The following is a 22,494-nucleotide window of genomic DNA, read 5'->3' on the forward strand; positions in this document are numbered from 1 at the left end:
GCCTCCAGCCCACAGGTGCTAGTATGACATGTCTATGCCACCACACCTAGTTTATGGGTGGTGGACACAAACTCAGGACCTTGTATATGCTTGGCAAACACTTTAGCAACTGAGCTATGCTCCTCCCCAGAGATACTTCTTCTTTTTCTTCTTTTTTTGTGGTCTCTTTGGTATTATTTTTAATCTTTAAGGAAGAGATGGCTTAAAGATAATAAATCCTTTGCAAGTAGAGATAATCCTGCTTACTTTATAAACTTTCATTTTTCAAAAGAGGTAATATTTCTTAGAATATAGTCTATGAACCTCCGGCCAGATGAAATTTAAACAGTAAGAACCAATCTATAAGAAAACATGATAAGTTCTTTTAGATAACTTCAACATCGTCTCAAATGTACATAGTACTTTCATAAACTTAAACGGAGCTCTGAGGCCTCAACACTCTTTATTTTGAGATCTCTTAAAATAGACCTTGGCTAAAGGCAGTGTCTTAGAGGAGGAGTGAAGGTTCGGCACTCTGAATAATGTCTGTACTTTCCCAAATCGGAAAGTCTAGTCATCCTCTTCTCTTATTTTAACCCATCAAGTAGAAAATCTTTGTGGATTAAGGAGATTTGAACAAACACAAAGACTTTCTCTAAATTGGTACTGGGTTAAACAGATTAAAATGCTGAAACAAATACGAAAATAGAAGGTGTTTTGATAATTATATTTACTAGTTAATAAAGCAGTAAATGACAGAATATAATATTCTTAGAGAAAAGTTTTGCCCAGCAAAAAACATTACAATTCTAATCATACTTCTTACATGGCCAAATTAAAAAAAAAGGGTGATGGATTATAGGCATAAAATAAGAAATATAGACTTATGCCTTTAACCCTGGCACTTGGGTGGGTCTCTAGAGTGACTTTCAGGTCTGTCAGGGCTACATACCGAGAGCCTGCTGGAGGAAGAGAAGGAAGAGTGAGAAATGGTGGAGGAATGGGAGAGGAAGGAGAGAGAGGAAGGCCATATACCTCTACCGGAATAACAAGAGGGATAAAGAAAGGTCAGTAAGATCATAATTAAAGCTCAGCCACTGTGGTGTCTGCAGGACACAGTCTGATGAAAATAGTAAACCTTTCTCACTATACTAACATGCCAGTCTAAGTAGAGAGCAAAATGAAGATCCAAATATAATGTTTATTCTCTTGAAAACAACTACTACTTTTTCATGATTAATGTATGTACAATTGATTTGAGAATATTCAAGTTAAAATTTGTGATCTGTCATTTAGAATTTTAATACCAAAATTAATGGAAACACAGATGACCAAATGTGATGAACTCTATACACTTCATGACAATATCTTCACAGTGCACACAACCAGTAAAAACCTTTGTCTTCCTGTTTCCTTGATAACAATGGAATTGCTGCTCTGTTGATCAGATCTCATTGGGATGAAAGTTCTCATAAGAGCCCAGAGTGGGGAGGAACAGATGGGAGGATTGGAGGGAGGAAGGGGAAGAGAGATGCATTGTACTTAAATTACAGTCTCATAAACAAATAGCCAGGAACCTGACAGTGAGCACAGACAGGGACTGTAGGCAGCAAGTGTGTGGTGGGCTCACTCACACCTGTACATTCACTGTGCTCTTTAACTATGCCAGCGCAGCTGTAAAGCACTCATAATCTCTTACTTCTCACTGAAACCTGATAGGCCAATAATGTGGTCGTATCTCGGGGACATACCTCCCCATTTCTGGCTTCTGTAGCTGCAGGCTTGCTCAGAGCATGGATTAGAAAGACATCTAAACTTAATAGATAGGAAGGTGTCAATCCTACACATCAAGGTTCATGGGGAGAAAAGTTCAAGAATCATAAATGCTTTGAAAACATAAAAGATCCTTTGGCCCTGGCCAGGAAAATATCAACAAGTCAAAAGATACTAGATAGTATTGACCAGCTTCCTGAAGGCAGTGCTGCAAGCCAGGGTGGACTAATGCCTCCCTCCATGGGTCTAAGGCTGCAAATGACACTAATCCTTTTTAATGGTCACAAAAGCTGACAACTTACTCAGCCTTAGAACTGAAGGCACAAAAATCATCCCTGGGAATGACTTACCATGAACAGGTCACGGGCTCCAATGTCAACAGCTAGAAGAAAGGCCTTTTCAAATCTCTTATACCTGTGATGAAGAAGGAGGGCATTAGTTGTGAACAAAGCTATGTAAAAAGTAAAGTGGTTGGTTTTGTATATTTATATGGTATTGTTTGCATTCTTCTGATGGAGAAAATACTTTCCAAAAGAAAGGGTCTGGACCGCTAAGATCCTCCAGCACATGACCACGATCTTACACTATGGAGGAACTAAGCACAGAGGCCTTGGGGACTGTGAGTATGACTTCCGGATGAGTGGAACTCAAAGGAGGTATCAGCAAATCTGGGGGGATATAAACTTAGAAATCCTCCAAATTTTCACTCTATTGGGGTGTTTAAGGAGAAACTGACAGGGTATAAAGAATGTTGCAGGACAAAAATAACTGATACATTATATAACTGCACCTCTGCTTATTAGATGAAAGTTAAGAAATCAAATTTCACATTATTATAAAATCTCACATTTGTAAATTTTAAATAATCTCAGCTAACCTAAAAGAATACAAATTATTTCTAATTTTTAAAAGACATTACTTTGTACTCTTTCCCAAGACCATATTTCTTTTCAATTTCTCTCTCCTTCTTTGTTTTTCTCTGTGTATCCATGGCTGTCCTGGAACTCTTTCTGTAGACCAGACTGGCATGGAACTCAGAGATCTGCCTGCCTCCCAAGAGCTGGGATTAAGAGTGTGCACCACCGCCACCTGGCTAGAATATTCTTTACTAAACTTTTATTGCAGGCTAAGACATAAGAGAACAAACTTGAGTTTAAGTTTGTTACAAAATTACAAAAGTTTAAGAGCTCAGGAGAAAACTTCATTGTAAACACACTTCAAACAGGTTTGGGCACCAAAACTTGTCTTCTTTTGTCTGAATGCAGATTGTCTTGAAAAAACTCATCAGTTTTCCTGATCCTCAAATCAGCTTGTAAACTGGTCCCCACTCTAAATTTTATATTGCAAAATGCAGTGGGAGAAACCATCATGACATTTTAACTTTAAAAAAATAAGTACAAAGATTGGTAGTATACAATTCATCTACAAGGCTATAGGTCCGGGGCAACTTTGTTTGTTTTGTGGAAAGGGAATTTATATCGTAACAGGAAGCATACTGTCTCATTAAGTATTCAAGGAGAACAGAAGGCATTGCTTGGCAGGGGGTGGGTCATAAACCATCCAGCAGCAAGTGCTTGTCTTATGCCCTTGCCCTCCTGCACTGCACTGCACTGCACTGCACTGCACTGCCCCCTATGCTGTAGGGCTGATTCCCAGTAACATTCCAGCAGGAGCAGCAATCCATTTCAAATGATCAGACTCAAAGTCTGTGAGACAATCTAACTATATAAACAGTGCCCACTGAAATCATTGGCCTTACTTCTCCTTCACTCTGCTGTCCATTTCTGTAGCCTGAGGTTTTTCTCTGTCTCCCTTAGAAGTTGATATTCTATGGTCTTTTAGTTCTATCTTTAGTTCAGTCTTAATAACCATGTCAATGACTCAAAGTTTACGGCTCTAAGCTCCATTGCTCTTGTAATAGGCAAGTTATTTATTTCTAGATTGCGGGCCTACGCTACCACCACCAGTTCCAGGGTTCTTTAAACTCTATCACTAATGGCTTAAATGTAACTTAAATGAGGTCAGATTCTTCAGTCAGCAAGTTACAAATCATCTAAAACAGTCTAAACTTTCACATGAACGCACAGACCTACCACTCACTAGCTCTGGAGCTGTGTTACAGAACCCAACAAAACAGCTGTGCTTATGGCGTATCCTCAGACCTGAGGCACTGCATTTTCCTCTCTAAGCCCATGCATCTCTTAGTCTCTTGTTCTAGTTTCATTCTGTTGCTGTGATGAAACATTCTGAGCCAAAGCAATGTAAGGAGGAAAAAGTTTATTTGGCTTATGCCCCCAGGTCACCGACCATCACAGACAACAGTTGGGAGAGAAACTCAAAGGAGAAATAGAAAGGTGGGAATTCTGCTGACTGACCTTTGTTTAGTTAGTTTGTTTTGTTTTGCTTTTTAATATGGCTAAGAAGCACCTGCCTGAGGAATGATGCTATGCAGAGGAGCCTGGGCCTCTTTGCATTAATCAGTAAGAAAATCCCTCAGATGGTCCAAGCTGACCTTGGCAGCTCTTCGATGAAGGCGCCCCCTCTCAGGACTCCAGGCTGTGTCAAGCTGACACCTGGAGCTCTTCAGGCCTCCCTCTTTATTCCACTTACTCCTTTAACAGTCTTCTCCTCCTTGCCCTGAACGCTTCTTTTCTTCACTCCCCCTTCCTCCCTCCCTTATGTTCAGCATCTCAGCACTACTTCCATGTGTCTGAATCTTAGAAAAACCCAAACAAATCAGTTTGGCTCCTACATCTACATTTAAACATCCACAATGTCAATAAATGGCCTTCCAAATTTCTCTTGCGTATGAAGTAGTTTCTTTGTCTCACTTGCATTTCCAAGGAAACTTCACAAATATTTAAAAAGTAATGTTTAAACAATCCAATTAGAAAATAGGTAAAAACATTCAAGAGACATTTCAATTCAGACTGTACAGACAGAAAACACACGAAAAAAGCAAGTTCCGTCAGTATCATTTAGCCACAAGGAAAATACAAACAAAAGCCTCAATGAGCTACAAGTCCATAAGTATTACTACAGCTAAAATGGAAAGTAACTGTGGGAGAGCGGATCTCTCAATGTGCAAAGCAACAGAGCTGGTGTCTTTGTGAAAAACAGCATGGCGGAGGGCCAGCCTACACCAATGAGACGCTCCACCAAACCCACAGGCTCTGCCTTTTAAGAGGCTCAAGCTGGAAACAAAAAATACGTCCCTTGATAGAAAATTCTCTGATTGGAAAAAATTACACATTTAAAAGCATTTCTTTCAGAGGAAGACTGGAAGGTTTTGTGCATAGGAAGAGGGGAAACAATATTCGTTAAGACACTTAAAAGTCAAATCTTTCCCCAAACAAAGCAAATGAAAATAAAACTCAGTTCTGAATGAGACTACAAGACAAATAATGGAAGCCAATCCTCACGTGACATTACTCACAGTCCACTCATAGACTGTGAAGCACGGTCAGTCTAGACTATTAGGGAACATCAGCCAGTGCTTTCAGGTTCCATAAAAGCTCATCAAGAAAATTACTTTTTATCCCTTCCACAAACTCTATTGACTTTTTTTTTTAATTCTCAGAACATCTCAATTTTTCCAACATAAAAATTACTTAAATTGCCACCACACCTTATCCCAAACACCTTTTACAGTAGATTCCCTCAGACACCCAGAAAGGCCATCCTTTATTTCCCCACAAGGCAAGCTTCCTGGGTCCTCATCTCTTCTCCTCAGCTGCTTCTCAATAGCCAGTATTTATCTCTGCACACACACAGATGGCCTGTACTCAGCAAAGTGCTTCAGGCTAAAGCAGATGTTTATTGTAAAACGCTGATAGCAACTCGAGGCACTTGTCTCTCACTTCCTTTGCTCCAACCTCAGTGTGCTATATCCCATCCTTTTTCAATAATTCTCCACAGCTTTTCTTCCATCCCAGCAGTAGGTCTTTCACTAAGGTGATCATTTAAGTTACCATGAAAGCCTCATTCTACTGAGAAGAAGCAGCTAGGCCGACTAATCAGTGCAGTCGGCTCAGACATGGCTCTTACTAAAAACATCTGAACTACATTCAAATGATAAGCATCAATCATCCAGATGCCACTGAACATAGTAAATCAATTAAATATCCTGTAGGTCTTAGTAAAGTGTTTTCATGACAGGACAAAATGGAGGAAAGGAAAAGAATAATCTGGGTTAAAATTAAAGTAACTTTAATCACCTAGACATGTAGCCATAAAATATTAAAGCTTTTCGAGGGTAATTATACAAGAGTTACAGAAAATAAAACAAAATGCATAAAATTAATGGACAAAAATAGATGAGAATAAGTCAGAAAAATTATATACAGTGCACTAAGTAACACTGCGGTCAACATAGCTACTAAATACCTCAGGCATAACCTTGAATACCCATGATATAGCCCAGCTGGCCCAGGCCAGCATCAAACTTACAGAGATGTACCTGCTTCTGTTTGACTAGTGCTAAGATTAAAGATGTGTATCACCACTGGCCATGAATAGTATTTACAAAACAAAGAAGAAAGTCAAGGAATACTTAATTTTACTTGAAAATATTTTATAGGAATAACCTCTAATATGTGGTTTTCCCCAAATACTCACTTGACTACATTGTTTTCTACAAGATCTGCCTGAAGACATTATAAAAAATATTCAGCTTTTAACTAATTATATTACTTTCTAGAAGCTAGGGACTTGAGGTAGCTAGCACTGAAGTCGCTGAAGGCAACGCCTGTTTCAGCCTCCCAAGCCCTGGATCACAGCCGCAAAGGCAGCATGAGCAGCTTCTGATTACATCACTCCTGGGCATCTGCTCCGTTCTCAAATGCTGACGTTCTCTATTCTCTTTCCAATAATTTTCAATTTTAATTACATATTGTATTTTTATATTTACAAGCTAGTTTCTAGAGTTAACATCCTTCCTTTCTGTCTTAATTCTGAATATTTCCTTGTGGGGGTACTAGACTACTTCCATGTTTGTGGTTCTGAATTGTTTGATTTCTGATTTCTGTTTTATAAACACAAATCACATTCACAAAAGAGTTGATTACTTTATCCATTTCAAAACCCATCTAATGCCGGGCGGTGGTGGCGCACGCCTTTAATCCCAGCACTTGGGAGGCAGAGGCAGGCGGATTTCTGAGTTCGAGGCCAGCCTGGTCTACAGAGTGAGTTCCAGGACAGCCAAGGCTATACAGAGAAACTCTGTCTCGAAAAAAAAAAAACCAAAAAAAAAAAAAAAACCCATCTAAATAACTAGACATACTCACATTCAGATGTTGATAGTAATTATTTTCACTTGTATTTTTTAATTTCAAAGTTTTAAAAATGAAAAACATCACTAAAATTGCAAGCTAACCATAATTTTAGCAGCTTTCATGTAATTAGGATACCAAATTGGAAGATATACCTAGAAGAAGCCTAGTTTTTGAGTCATTGAACCAAAGCTTTTAACAAAAGTGATTTACTTTATAAGAGCAAAACTTTGGTTTTCATGGCAATTCATAAATAAACTGTTTATTATGTTTCTCTGATTTTTTAACTTAAATGTTCCATTTTTAATAAAATATCTTTTTAAGTTACTTTTCTTAGTGCTGTGACAAAGTATCTGGCAATGCATGAGGGAGGACAGAGGGTTTATTCAGGCTCAGTTTTAAAGGGATCCAGACCATTATGGTTGGGAAGGCAGGTGAGGTGATGGCCACCCTGCATCCACAGTCTGGAAGCAGTCAGCATGGCCTGGTGCTGTCCACATTCAGGACAGGTCTTTCGTCCTCAGTTAAACCTCTCAGGAGAAGGCCATCACAGCATGCCCAGAGGCATGTTTCCTAGGTGACTGTAAATCCAGTCAACTCAACAATGAAGATTTACCATCACAGCGGTACCTTCCAAGAACATAACGGGGGTGTATTATTAGAAAAACCTGTCGATAAAACTGAACTATCCTTACAGAACAAGGACTGGAAGACTAAAATTTATAGATTTAAAGACTTAGAAAACATTCAGTGAGAGGAGAATTATGATTGGCATTCCAGGGAGACAGAAATGCATAAAAACACAGCAGCATGTACAACAACAGTGGCATCACACTGAACTACGGAAGAGTAGCATTTTCTCACTGAAGTGACAAATACAACGCAGGATCCTTAACATAATTATCCACTACACAAGAACCACAGTCTGGATGCATGATGCAGGGAGCAGGGTGATTATCCACAGACAATTCAGTGTCTACCTCAGAAGACAAAATCAACAGCAAAATTATTAGAAATAAATTTTAAGTTTCCAAAAGAGTCCTACACTATAAAACTAACACAATATGTCAATAGTTACTTACATACCAAGAATCACCATTATTAAGTTTAATTAGAAGAAAAAACAGCAGCATTGGCAAGAAATAAAAAAATAAGTATAATGTTTAGAAGGAAACTAAACAAGATATATCTGCAAAAAACCTACACAGTAGAAGCTGAATAAATGAAGGGAACTTGTTTTTCTTAACAGAAGAGTGACACATTACAAACATACCAGTTTTTCACAAAATCAACACACAAATTCATAATATTCTAATCAAAATCTTTCAGAGACTTGTTTAAAACAACACTGGAATTCACATGAAAACTTTAAACTCATGGTATAGGAGCATTCTGAAGAGTTCTTTGTGTCACATCTAAACTTAGAGATGAAGCCAGGCCCAGAGGACAGCCCTGTAGTTCAGATCACTGAGCCTGAGTCTAAACCTAGCCTGGGCAGCATGGCAAGTCCCCATCTGTATTATTTCACCTTTCTATCACTGTAATAAAACACTACTCAAAAACCACTCAGGGGAGGAAAGGGTTCATTTCAGCTTATACTTAATATTTCACAACTGAGGAAAGCCAGGGTGGGTGCTCAAGGGAAGAACGAACACACACACACACACACACACACACACCACACACTCATACACAAAACAGCCTCAAAAACAGTAAATAACTTCAGATTTACTATTGTTTTGTTAAGAAAACTAGAAATTTGGATTGTCTGTGATATGTCAAGTTTGTGGGCATGCATGCACATGAGTTCACAGATCTACGAGATGAATTCAACTTTGTGACTGCTGTCAAAAGCTGTCTCATAATTTTAAGTGTGGAATAAAAGTGAGCTCAGATGTCACTGAATCTCATGAACATGTTATTAGATAACTGGCTATGTTATTTATTATGCTAAGTTATTTTCAGAGTACTAGAAGAATAAAATGTGAGGCATAAAGTCAGAGATGACTGAAATAAATAGGTTACTGATTATAGAGAATTTCTATAATCCTAGGATGATGTATATGGCAAACAAGAGATGAAAAACACAGTAACACACAAAATATGCACTGAATTGAAATAAATATCAAGTAGGTTTTAAAAATATTTGCAATGTATGAAAGATATAAAAACTAAGAAGAACATAAAGATTCTATAGCAGGAGTGGGGATAAGGAAGGGGCTGGAGGGGAGGAAATTTGATTTGATTTGATTTGATTACTTCCTTTTTATAAAATGTAAGCATAAAAATGTAAAAACAAAGAGATAAATATTCTAGTAGAGTGAACAGAGAATTAACAGAATAAGCAAGACTAGATCAATGAGTTTACACAGGATCTACACATATGCACTAAAATCATGAACAAGATAGAATGCTCATAGCAATATTAGAAGTAATAGCCCAAAACAAGAAGATGTGAGAGATGAGTGAGGAAATATCCTATTCCTTCATGTCCTTGTCCAAAGATCCTTCAATGAGCCCAACATGAACTCTAGGAGGATCTCAGGTGGCTAGATATGGCTGACATGCCTCAGGCACTTGTGAAGCTGGGCTCCCTCTACTAAGAGGAGCCACTTCCTTCACCTCTGGCAGAAGGGACCTATGTAGCTGTGGTACTTGCCTCCACAGTTTTTGGTTGTGTTTTTATTTGGTTACAGTTTGGTGGGTTTTGTTTCTTGGTTTGGGGGAGTTTGTATTGGACTTTTGTTTGTTTGTTGAGAAAGAACTTAAAGTTGAGTAGGTAGTTAGAGGAAGGATCTGGAAGGACTTGGAGAAGGGGAAGAATAAGATCAAAATACACTTAAAACTAGAATTGCTTTCAGTGATTAAACATAAAAATATACTATAAGTCTCTAAACATTTAGCCTATCAGCTAGTTCACTCACAGATGCTACAAGTATATGTGCTGTTTTGTGGGATCTAGAACTACCATGGGTATAAACTGAAGGCTGACTTTCCTGTTGGATGTAGTGTTTGTCATTTGATGATTACCAGTGTTGCTCATCAAAGACCTTTTTGCTAAATGAAAACATAAATTCCATGCACTGGTTTGTGGTGATATATGTTTTAAATAAATACTGGAAAGGAAAAAAAAAAAAGCACTTTCTGAGAAAAACTGGTTAAAGATTTAAGAACTGCAATAGCATCTGTTAGCAAAAGTCTGAAGACATTCTAGATGAAAAGAACAGAACCTGGAAGAATCTTCAGAGGACTAACATTGAGTGAAAAAAAAAAAAAAAACTCTCCAAAGGTTATGTACTGTATAATTCCATTTGTGTAACACTCTGTCAGTAAGTACATGGGGTTATGAAAGGACACAAGAAGGACCAGTAGATAAAGGCACCAGCCGCCAAGCTTGATGGGTGCAATCCCCAGGACTCACAGGAACAAGGGGAGGACCGACTCTGACATGCACGCACACACGTACACATCCAAATGCAAGTTTTAAAACAGTAGGTGCACACATCCTACTTGTGTCTTGACTGCATTAACATTAGGATGGCATGTGTCAGATGGGGGTATATTTTCGGAAGATAAGACCATTGGGGTGAATAGGGCAAGGGGCACAAGAATCTCTCTGTATTATTTCTTATATTTAAATTTTGGGTCCATGATTTCCTTAAAATTTCCTTAATTTATAAACACTGGCTTTGTTGTAACTTTGAGGGTTGCCACTATTCAAAATTTAACTTCTAGCCAGGTACATCAAGAGCTTTTGGGAACTTTCTTACAGTATTGGAGGCTTTTTATTCCCTGCCTGTCACTTTCCTCCCCTCCTGCTGCAGAAGCTCAGCATGACCTATGTGGGCTCAACTCCCTGCTGTGATAGCACACCTAGGCTGGGCTCATCTCTGCTGTGTTTGGTTTGTCCAAATCACCTCCTGGGGTCAGGAGAGATGGCTCAGTGACTAGAAACACCTTTTGCTTTTCCAGAGGACCTGGGTTCAATTCCCAGCACCCACAAGGTAGCTCACAACTATCTGCAACTTCAGTTTCAGGGAATCTGATACCCTCTTCTGACCTCCATAGGCATGAGGCACACAAGTACTACACAGATATACATGCAGGGAAAGGCTCATATATATTAAATAAAAATAAATCTTTAAAAACTAGTTATCTTCCCATTACTATATGTTCTCTCAACTTCTTAGACTTAGGAACAATTCCAATGACTTTTAGTTCTGAAGTGATTAACCGCGTATTACAAATAACATTTCTCTTGGCTTCACAAAGCACTCAGAAGACATGCTCCCAACAACTGTAGGTCACTGCTTCTGTTTGTTCATCTGTAACAGGGTTTTACAAACGTTTTCTGTAAAGGGTCAGATAGTAAATACACGTTGAGGGGTACACAACCCTGTCACAACTACAGCTTGAAAGCAGGCATAGATGTCATAGAAACAAGTGGGCTTGGCTGCATTCCAATGGAATTATATTTACAAAACCAGGAGGCAAGTTATAGTTAGCTGACTCCTGCTTTATATAATCAGCCTTGGCATCTGTAGTCAAGAACATGCAGTGACTTGAAATGGGGAAATACCTATTTAAACTGGGATGTTGAAAGCATTAACAAACAGCCAACTAGCACAAATTTGAATTCAGTACCTCATGGGTACTGTGGAGAATGATTTTCTGGGGGAATGTGTGGACCTACTGAGGTTTCCCTGGCATGGACAGTCTACTCAGAATCAAGAGCTGAGTGTTGGGGGAAGACACGGGGGAAGGGAAGATGCTGATTATGAATTTCATGATCTGTTATAACACATGGCAAGCACAGTTGACAACAATGTATTACATCTTTCTAATTTGCTAAAATGTAGACGTCCTCTCTATAAAAAATAATAAATTGATGAGATGACAGATATGTTAGTTACCTTATCCAATTTTCACTGTTCTCTATAAATATACAGACGAGAATTAAAATAAATGTCAAAAGTTTCAAAAACAGCACAACTGTAACACATGAAGAGCACATTAGGGCCTAAAATCATCCTCTTCTCACCTCTCAGGACTGCCTTCCTTTGGGCAACAATTATCTCTTCCTAAAGGAAAGAGTAAACACAGATCAACATCTTTATGTCTTTAAGAAGTTCTGACTACAGGTCTGCTGAGAGAAAATGGCCTCAGGCATGCAGTAGGCAGCATCTACTCAGCAATGGCTCAATTCTGAGGCGCACCCTTGAATGACCTAAGATCCTCAGTTGCCTAACACTGCCATAAATAAGTCTCATCATGACAAGTTTATACTAACATGCAGGATGACTATGGTTCTGAATGTTAGAACTAGCAGACAGCACTGCTCTGACTGAGTCTGAAGGCACACTGACGGTTGGCGTACACTCTTCCTAACTTATTACTGACATCTCCATAACTGCCCACTTGGACTTGGGAAGCCTAGACCTCACTACATTGGAAAAGCTTATCATAGAGAACTTACGTTCAATATTACAGATTCAAATGAGCCTGAAGCAAAAAGATTGTGAAGTCTCAGAGACCAGAGGAGCCACAAAATAAAAAGAAATTTCAACTCCCCAATTGTTTTCCTATTAATATGAATAGCCTAAAGATTTTTAAATTTTAATTAGATTTATTCATTTTCTGTGTAAGTGTTTTGCCTGCATGCATGTCTATATGCTACACACATGCTTGATTCCTGCACAGGTCAGAAGGGGACACTGAATCCTCTGGAACTGGAGTTATCAGTAGGTGCTGGGAATGGAACCTGGGCCTCTGCAAAAACACTCAAGTACTCTTAAGCAGCAAGCCATGTGTGCAGCCCTTAACTGTTTGTTTGTTTGTTTGTTTGTTTAGGTGTTTGTCTGCTTTCATTGAAACACTATGGTTTTCAAATATTACACTGAGCATACGAGCAGCACAGGTGAGAATCTCAGGCTTCACTTCGGTAGCATGTGCTAAGGTTTTATAAAAAGAATCATCTTATTTCTGTGCATATGTTTCTGTCTGGTGCATGCCTATGGCCAGGGATGTCAGAAGAAGGCATCAGATCCCACCGGTTAAGGGCAGCCGCAGGTGCTGATGTGGGTGCTGAGACCTGTGTGGTTTTCACCACTGTGCTGTCTGTCCTGCCCCATGTGCTGTTTTTGTTCGTTGTTGCTGCTGCTTTGAAAAATACCAAAAAGGAAACAAAAGGAAATAAGATTTATTTTGATTCAAAATGCATGGTTGGTTGGCTCTTTCTTCTTCTTTAACCACTAGCACAGGTGCTGACTCCACCACCAGAAATACGCCCCACATTCTATTACAAACAGACCAGCAAAGTTGGCAGAATAGACATGGGCCACCCAGCGCCAGCACCGTGGTGTAAGTGCTAATAGGAAGAGGTCCGTCTAGCCACGTGTCTCTTCCTATTTACATCAGTTCATTTTAATTTTTCATGTGGAATTGTAAAGGAAAGCAAACATATTCTTACAATCCTCTACGAAAACATAACAAATATTGTATCTCTATTTCTAGGCAATATATTCCTCTTGCTCAAAACTTAGCTTACTATTTTACAAGCATTTCAAAAGTACCTGCCTTTATGTTGCCACGTATTAATACCACCATATCAGAACACAGTAGCCTTATATTTGAAGAGAAAATTAATTACAGAAATCATTAAGTCTACAAATCATTCTACTCCCACATTAATGAACTAGCTTCACGTGGGGCTCGCTCGAGTGAAATGTTTGCTTTCATTTCATCAGCATTCACTTGCTCCTGTCCCAGTTTCTATTTGTTTATGATGAAAAGCTCTTGTTTGGTAATGGCTCCCTGCTAAGTGCTCTGGAGACTGTTTAATCTCGCAGAGGTGAAAGGTGAATAACTACTTTCTAAGCATATTTCAGGCAAAGCTGCACTTGCTGTTTGTAGGTGTCCTGTGCTTAACAGTTTTTATAAATCAGACTATTATGTCTTTAATTTTATTAAAACACCTTATTGAATGATTTACACTAAAATGGACATCTCTTCTTAAAACTCAGCAATTGTGAATACATACAAAGAGTTCTCAAAAAAGATATGAGAAATAAGCCTTACAGTTTAGCCAAGTTTAAACTTGGAGAAAAGCCAAGAGACACAGAAAGATGGCTGGAGAACTACTCTCCAAGGAGAACAAAACCAGAATTGTATACAAACATTCGCTTTAACACAGACACTCTCTTGTTAGCACAAAGTCAGCCTGTGACCTCAGACCCTGTGCACTGGATCTGCAAGGAGAGCACAGCACTTGAGCCTCACCACCCGAATCCCACCCAAGTGACTTCAGCTAACTCTAATTGCCAGGAGGCTCTTTTATTCTTCCTCAATTTAAAAATCCCTGAACATGGCCTTAATTCTATAATGAGTTTTCAGAGAGTATGAAATATGAATAGCTAAAGCAGAAGACTTAATGCAATCCTACCATAACCTCTCTTTTTTTCTTTCCTTCCTTCCTTCCTTCTCTTTGCTTCCTTTTCCTTCTTCTTTCTCTCTCTCTCTTTCTTTAAGACATTTGACTAGTTTCATCTCCCCTAGATAAAATTTCTCAGTAGCATATTAAACGAAAGGACATTTCCAATTTAGGCTATCTCATTCGGTTTCTACTAACATACATTTCTTTAACAATGCCCCATGCAGCTACTATTGAAAGAGAAACTAGTAAACTCATTGTAACTGAAAGCATCTAAAACAGAAACATCAGCCAGCATTCCCCAAGGAACATGTCACATGACCAAGCATCTGTCAACTTTCCCCAAGGGACATGTCACATGACCAAACATCAGTCAGCATTCCCCAAGGGAAACATCTCACAGGACCAAACAGAAAAGTCTGAATGTAATACTGATGACAGCAACAGGAGTCAACCATCTCAACACACCCAATTTAAAACAACACTGGGGAAAAATTCACATTCATACAAGATAGCTTCCTAGGCCAGAAGTTGTGAAAATATAAATAATTGCATTAAAGTCAGAGGCCAAAACCATAGTGAGGCTACAACACAGAACACTTTCAAAGTTCTTATTCATGTTGAGTTTTTTGAGCTCTTTAGATAAGTGATTAGCTCATCAATTCTCCCTAGAAACAGGAAAAAAACAAAATAGGAATTAATTAAAACAAAGAGCAAAGCCCTATGTTCAAGCACATGTGACTATTAGGATGTGCTTGTGCATGAAAGACTGCTACATTTGAGATGAGGAAAGACTCTTGAAATATGCTAACACCATTCAGATAAAAAGGCAAGATTCAATTACAGATAATAACTCTTGCAATATATTAACATTTCCTGGTTTCCAAAAATATGATTTTTCTAAAGGCCTCACTGCTGTGTAGAGTTCAAAGTACCACCTTACATAGAGATAAAAAGTAATTATGGAGCACAAATGTCTATATAACAGTATATCTGTTCCAGTCTTGACCAATCTTAGCATACCACCCCCTCCTCTTTTGGGACAGTTGAATATCTATCATCAGCCTATTGTTATATTAATAACAACTCACAGTTATTTTGGAAGGTAGTATCTGAAAACTACACAACCAGTTTTAGTAAGTGGTCTTTAGGAAAGAGTAAAGAGCTGTGGACACCAGCCCAAGATCACTTGTTATTCGCCTAAGTAAGCTGCTGATCACCTCAGCCTGAGTTTATTACTTCATGACATAATACTCCCTTTACAAAGTTGTTCTAATAAAAAATAAGAGAATATATATTAAAGTTTTTAAAAGTATTGCACAGTACTATAGCAAATACATTTTTAGTAAAATTAAAACTAAAATCAATTCCTTCGTGAAATCCTTCCTTTTTGTAAACAGAATTCAAAATTCTATTATAAAACATTATATAGACAGAATAGAGTAAGTGTATTCTGTATATACAACTGAAAGAGAAATAGTTTTTATTAGACCCTACTATATACCACTCATCTTAAGAAACAAAACTGGTGTATTTGGGGAGCCAGGTAACCTGCACACTATCACATTTCTTTTCATTTCATAACATACCCTCAGACTAACCATTTACCTGATTTTAATACTAGTTCTCACAGCATTTGTGTGTCCCTAGTCTTTCTATCTAGATTTTCATCTTCCTTCCATCCTCCTCTGTGAATAGAAGTTCTCTCCATCTTCTACAACATTTTTCTCAGAGCCATATTTGACATTTTTTTTCAATCGAATCTGTCAAATAATCCCTATAGTTGAAAAAAATATATATATATAATAGAAATGAGTTACAGTGAAGTTAGTACCCACCACACCATGTGCAAGGACAATGGAGAAGTCCTCTGTAGTAACTTACCTCACAGCCTCATAGCACATGTATACAGTTAGTTCTACGTTCAGTTTAGATAAAATTACTTAAGAGCTAGGAATAAAATTCAGCTAATATTTTCATATTCACTTTTTTTTACAAAGATAGTTTTTACTATCATATTAAAGGGTAGGGTAGGGGGCTGAAGAGATGGCTCAGTGGTTAATCGCACCGACTGCTCTTCCAGGGGTCTGGAGTTCAATTCCCAGCAACCACATGGTGGCTTACAACCATCTGTAATGGGATCTGATGCCCTCATCTGGTGTGTCTGAAGACAATTATAGTGTACTCATATACATTAAATAAATAAATAAATAAATAAATAAATAAATCTTCAAGAAAAAAAGGGTAGAGTGTATTGTTGATGATGAAATGGTCCTAGATAATATCCAGTATTTCCTTAAAAAGAAAACAACAGATTAAACAAAGATTAATAAAATTTGCTTTCCTTTTAAAGAGAGAAACTGTCAGAAAACAGCCATATTATGGAGGAGTCTCGTGAAAGATGACTCTTTAAGTGTGTACTCTGACAGCAGGAAATTCAGAGGCACCATTCACCTGAGTAAGTGGTGGAAGAGCCTCCTGGCATACTTGCTGACCGGGTCTCTATATTCCAAAACAGTTGTATCCAGAAGTGGTCTTGTTGGAGCATAGAAGGTTCCAAGGCTGGCCTCGAGCTGTGCTGTGGAATTCAAACATAGCAGCACTAAAACAAGAGAAACTCCTTCAGTTACAACAGAATCCGCATGTTTGCAGTCAGGTTCAAACTTGGATGAAATGTGAGCTTGTTGCAGGAAAGATGAAATTAAAATATGACAGCTGGTACAAAAACAAAACCTGTGTATAAACTTTCACTTAAGACAAAGCTGACAATGACTCTAAGCAACAAAAAGCTGTCAAAACCGAAGAACTCCATAATGAACCAACCTCTCACCACAAATGGGTAATTAAAGCAGTGACTCAGCAAAGTAGCACAGCGTGAACTAGTCTTCCCAGTAAAATCAATTTGCAGTGTGCTCAGCATTAAATGTTCTCTTTAGCAGAAAGAGAAAACTAACTGTCAGAATAGGGAAATAAAATCAGCACAGTCGAAACGTTTTCTTAAGATATCAGTAAAGGCCAGCAGGTAAAGACACTTGCTGCCAAGCCTGATGACCTGAGTTCCATTCCCAGGACCCATACGGTAGAAGACAGAACTGACTCCCACATTGCTCTCTGACCCCCACACATTCACTGTGGCCTACACTCAAAACACACACACACACACACACACACACACACGTAATTTTTAAAATTAAATAATACAAATAAAACTATGCACATTGGAATAAGACGTCTGTGGTGCAACTTTAGGAGAACAATGGGAACTTCTATCTTGGCCTAAATCCTGCCATAAACAAGGTTCTGTTCTTTGTCCTTTCATGAAAGCAAACATACTGGCATAGGAGAAGATTGGAGAGAGGCTTTTGATAAAGAGGGGAGGCCAGGAGATAAGAGATAGGAGACAAGGTTCGTTCTGTCTACTTCACAGTTTTACCAAGATATGCCAGTGGGGTTGTGCTTCTGCCCAGAAATACCTGGCAGCGATTTACCATATGGTGAGAACACGAGCGTGTATGATGCACTGCAGCTCACAGCTAGATTCCTCTAATACTTATGCTTCCAATACTGGGCTGAATAAACAATTCATTATTTACTGAAACTCCTTGAGTTGTAGGCCTATTTAGATTTGCAAGTATTAAACACCTTGTCAGAATAATTGCTGCAGGCTTGACTAAGCTTTAGTAATTTCTTTTTTATTTTTCAATTTCAAATCTAGACAGTAAAATAGGATGCATTTTGGAGGTATTTTCTTTCAAAGCAGCAGTCAATTTAGATTAAAATTGAATATAGCACTGTTATTGTGAAAACAAGGCCGATTCTCGCGCCATTGCTTGTTTTCCTGACAGCATGTTTTGTACATCTGAAATGTTCAAGCCTACATGGAGCCCTCAGACCTCCCAGCACAGCTCCGGATTCATTAGGCCGCCCAGCTTGATGTTGAAGGCAGAAATGAAGATCTCAAAGACAGACCCAACATGGCTGGAAATAACAGCACACTAGGCTTCACTAATAAAAGGACAACGAATTACCATGTCAAATTTGTTAGATTCAGATAAAATAAATCTCAACAGGGAATTCTGAGTGCTTTAAAAATGTGTTTTGTAGTGACTTGAGGGAAATGCATATATCTGCTTAGAATAGACACATTTGGATAACCCAGGATATGTATAGATTTTGTTTTAATAGCCCAATATCATAAATGCTTTTTATTTCCATATCTTCCAATATGATTCTTTGGGAAGAACAATCCTTTATGGGGAATCTGATAATGCCCATTTATGTATTTCTTTATAATCTCTCCTACAAGCTATCAATTTAATATCATAAATTCACTAAGGAGCTAACAACTTCTCAGTGTCCTGAGTGAAACTCGATGCTTTATCTTTCCATATTTCTTCTTTAACTGTACACTTGGAACTTGTCCCATAGAGCACATACACTACATACTGTCGTTGGAGGCTCTGGTCTTTAGTTTCTGTTGTTACTTTTAAGTATATACTCAATCTTGAGAAGTTTATCAGTATTAAGAAATAAAAACATGAGATAATTTTGTAGGCAAAATTATAGTAATTTTTTCTATTGCCTAAAATCTTAGAGTTACACTTTCTATTTTAAAAAGTACCACAGTGGGCCATGGACTGTGGGAGGCACTTTCTTTATGTACAAACACTGACATTTTCATAGATGACTTTGGACTACTTCCAAAAAGCTCACTTAATTCTTAAACACATATTAGAAGGGAATTCTGGGAGTTAGGCCAAGGTCCATAATATAAACTTCCTAGAGATTCATGAGCTTATTGGTCAACGACAAAATTTTATCTGAAAACTTATTATTTATTTTGGAAATGCAATAAAAATGAAGAAAGCCTATTAAAACCCAGTGAAAATACTAAGATAGGAAATGTTCTCCAGTAATAGACCTGTCCTAATTTTCTTACCCTTCATTATTTAGGAATAACTGCTAGTCATAATTTCCTAACATTATTAGCAAAAAAAGATATGAAATAAATTTATAAGTCCCAGCTGTTTTGGTATATTTCACATCAAATAAAAGAATAACTTATGAATATAAGTAAAGAACTGGGAGATACAAAAATTTGTTCATATCTTATGTGTTATTTTCTTTTCAGTGTCACCACCTCAACAATAAACATCTTGGATTTCTATGGGCAAAATTACCAAGAAAAGGTGAAGCAATCCAAGCAGGCAGAGGGAGGAGCACATTGAAAGAACAACCCAAAAGCTTGGCAACAAGGAGCGGAAGCCTGGGCTACAGACGGTTCTGATGCATGCAAAGGGGGCTGTAAGGAACCGCTGTCTGAACAGAGGACTCACGTGTGAGAGAAATAACTGCTGTTTAATGTGAGAGAGGAATAAGACCTTGGTTTTATGCCCTTTGTCTGAGACAGAGAATAAATGAAATTTCTGATCAAAGCTTGAAATCTGAGCATATTTAACACATGAGCTTGACTGAATTATGGAACAATGATACTATGAGTTTCAACACAGGCCCAGGCAGAAAACATGTCCTCTGTGTTGACAATACCACACAAGGAAGTAGTACCATTTGGGAATAAGTCTTTGGTATCAGTTCACTTTTAATACAGCATTCATACTTTTGTTCCTTAGTCTCCAATAACAGAAGCACAAAACATCGTAAAACTGACTCCAAATGTATTCCATGTCCACTCAAAAGCACTAATGCTACATATACAGGTCTGACCTTCTCTCTCTGGAGTGAGCCTCTGTCTAAGAAGATGGTTCACGATAGCACTCATGCTGATGAAGCACTGCTGGCCTAGGGTGTCCCAGTTCATGCTGCTCAGGATACTGATTGCCTCATACACCTCATCGCAGTGAATGTACTGGAAGACGAGATCTACCAGGCCCAGCTGTCCTCGCGTGAGGATACCTGTCACAGAATAAGTAAAATACAAAGTCAAGTAACAAAAACAAGTAAAAATTGTTTTCTCAAATTACACAAAGGAAAAAATACACTGGGACATCAGGGGCACATTGGTTTACCCATTCAATAGAAAATAAATCCACTTCCAATCTTGACAGATCAGGAACGTTAAAAAAAATTAATTCAGTCAGTCATTTAGTTTTATTTATAAAAGGCTGATGGCATTTGAAACAATTTTTACACATTAAATGGCAAACACTGTGGCTTTTTAGCACCTTTCTGGTTTTTTCCCATTTTTTTTTTAATGGGACTGGGAAGATGGTCCTGCTGGTGACAAGCTTGGTGAGCAAACATGCGGACCCAAGTTCAAGCCCCTGGAAGCCACATAAAAAGTTAGGGACAGTAGTGTATGCCTAGGATCCCAGTGCAGAGGAAATGAGCCCAGGAGGAGGACGAGGGCTCACTAGCCAGCTCGTCTAGTTGAAAGGGAGATGTTCAAGCTTAGAGGGGGACAAAAAGATAAGAGGCGATTGAAAACGACTGCAGAATTGATGTCTGGCCCCCACATGCATCTGATCATATATATGAATATGTACATATACATATACACAAAAGGAAAAATGTTTCAACATTCATTTTTTTCTTCAGTAAGTGTTTTATTGATTCTGGTAAGTCTATAAAAACTCGGTACAAATAATCATAAAGCTAAATGAGAAAATGCCTGTGAAATTATTTTATAAGCCATAAAATATTACAAAATATTACTGTAATTTCTTTTTATTACTGTCATCAGAATTTAACTGGGATATTTATAGGTTTCATGTTTTTTAAAATATACTAGTTCATGAGAAAGATGCTGAAATTCTTCATACTAACTCCCAAGTTACATTAAAAAGAAAAACCCCAGCAGCCTACTCATGCTGTATCTAACAAGACTCAACTTGATAGGGAATCCAAGGAATCGCCCTAAGTCTATTAAGCAGTAAAACTTTACCATCCCTCTTGAGTGGTAGAATCAGCAGATGTAACTACCCACAGCCTCATGAGCCTGTGTCAAGCACTGCAAGTCCTCATCATAAATCAGGCAGCTCCTGACAGGAGATGTCAATGGGCAGAAAATAGCTGGAGTCTCTCCACTCACCGTGATCAAAAGCAGCAGTCTTCTAATAGCAAGGGAAACAAGGAAGCTGTTCTGAACAAAGCTGTGTATGATCACAGTCAAATAGTTCAAAAATAAAGAAATTAGTTTTAATGGTGGTGGAGGAGACACAGGACATACAGAGAAACAAGAAATGAATGATAATAGGCTTTGCATCTGAAATTATGCAAACTAGAAAACAGGAAGACATTTTTAAAGGGCTTAAGATAAAAAATAAAAATAACCTAAAAATTTAAACTCTCATACTAGAGGATTCAAAATTCATGAAGAAATAAAAAAGTCTTTAAATACATCTAACAATAGAGTTCTGAATAATGCAACAAGAGTGGACAGAACTGAACAGGGTGGGAGACCTAATAGACAATTACAGCTGAGGATGCAATGACCTTTCATGAATCAAGAGGCTGTATAAACAGAAAACCTGGAAAAATATTTGAAAAACACTGTCAGTGAAAACTTAACATCTAGATATATTTTCTTTCCTTTCTTTGTTTCTTTTGTCTTTCTGTCTGTCCTCCTCCTTCCTATGATAGGTCATATAGAGTCCAGGCTAGCCTCAGGCTCTTCATGTAGCAGAGGATGATCTTGAACCTCTGATCCTCTCTGGATTCTACCTCTTCTGTACTGGGGTTACAGGTATGCACAACTATGCCCAACTCAAGTGAGTTTTATCCCTAACCCAACGTTTGTAAAGCATTTCACCCAAAAACACTGGATCATATATTCTTTTTAACTACACATGGAACAGGAACCAAGCTAAAGCATCTCAGAGTAATAAAACATCCTGTAGTACATTTCAAATGTTTTAAATCATATGACTAGATTAGATTCTCTAACATAAATGGAATTAGATATAAAAAGCAGAGAGAAACCTCCAAATATTGAAAAAGTGTCACCAAGTGAGATCATCACTTGAGAGGAAGCACTGAGGGGTTGGAGCGATGGCTCAGGCAGAGGGGGATACTGCTCTGAGAGGA

General features: G+C 38.1%; 1 protein-coding gene across 21 annotated transcripts in view; it reads right to left on the bottom strand.

Moving 5' to 3' along the window:
• Wdpcp (WD repeat containing planar cell polarity effector) overlaps positions 1–22,494 on the bottom strand; it is a 265,444-nt gene that overhangs the window by 108,118 nt on the left and 134,832 nt on the right. For all 21 annotated transcript variants that reach the window (XR_013111731.1, XM_076938064.1, XM_076938063.1 and 18 more), the window contains 3 exons: positions 20,176–20,364; positions 16,906–17,029; positions 2,103–2,166 (listed from right to left, as the gene is read on the bottom strand). Coding sequence is in view for 20 of the 21 variants with exons in the window: in XM_076938064.1 (XP_076794179.1) it covers positions 2,103–2,166; positions 16,906–17,029; positions 20,176–20,364 (377 nt within the window). In the remaining variant the exon portion in view is untranslated. The remainder of the gene's footprint in view (positions 1–2,102; positions 2,167–16,905; positions 17,030–20,175; positions 20,365–22,494) is intronic.

This window comes from Arvicanthis niloticus, chromosome 7, assembly GCF_011762505.2.
Source record: "Arvicanthis niloticus isolate mArvNil1 chromosome 7, mArvNil1.pat.X, whole genome shotgun sequence".
NCBI classification, from domain to species: domain Eukaryota; kingdom Metazoa; phylum Chordata; class Mammalia; order Rodentia; family Muridae; genus Arvicanthis; species Arvicanthis niloticus.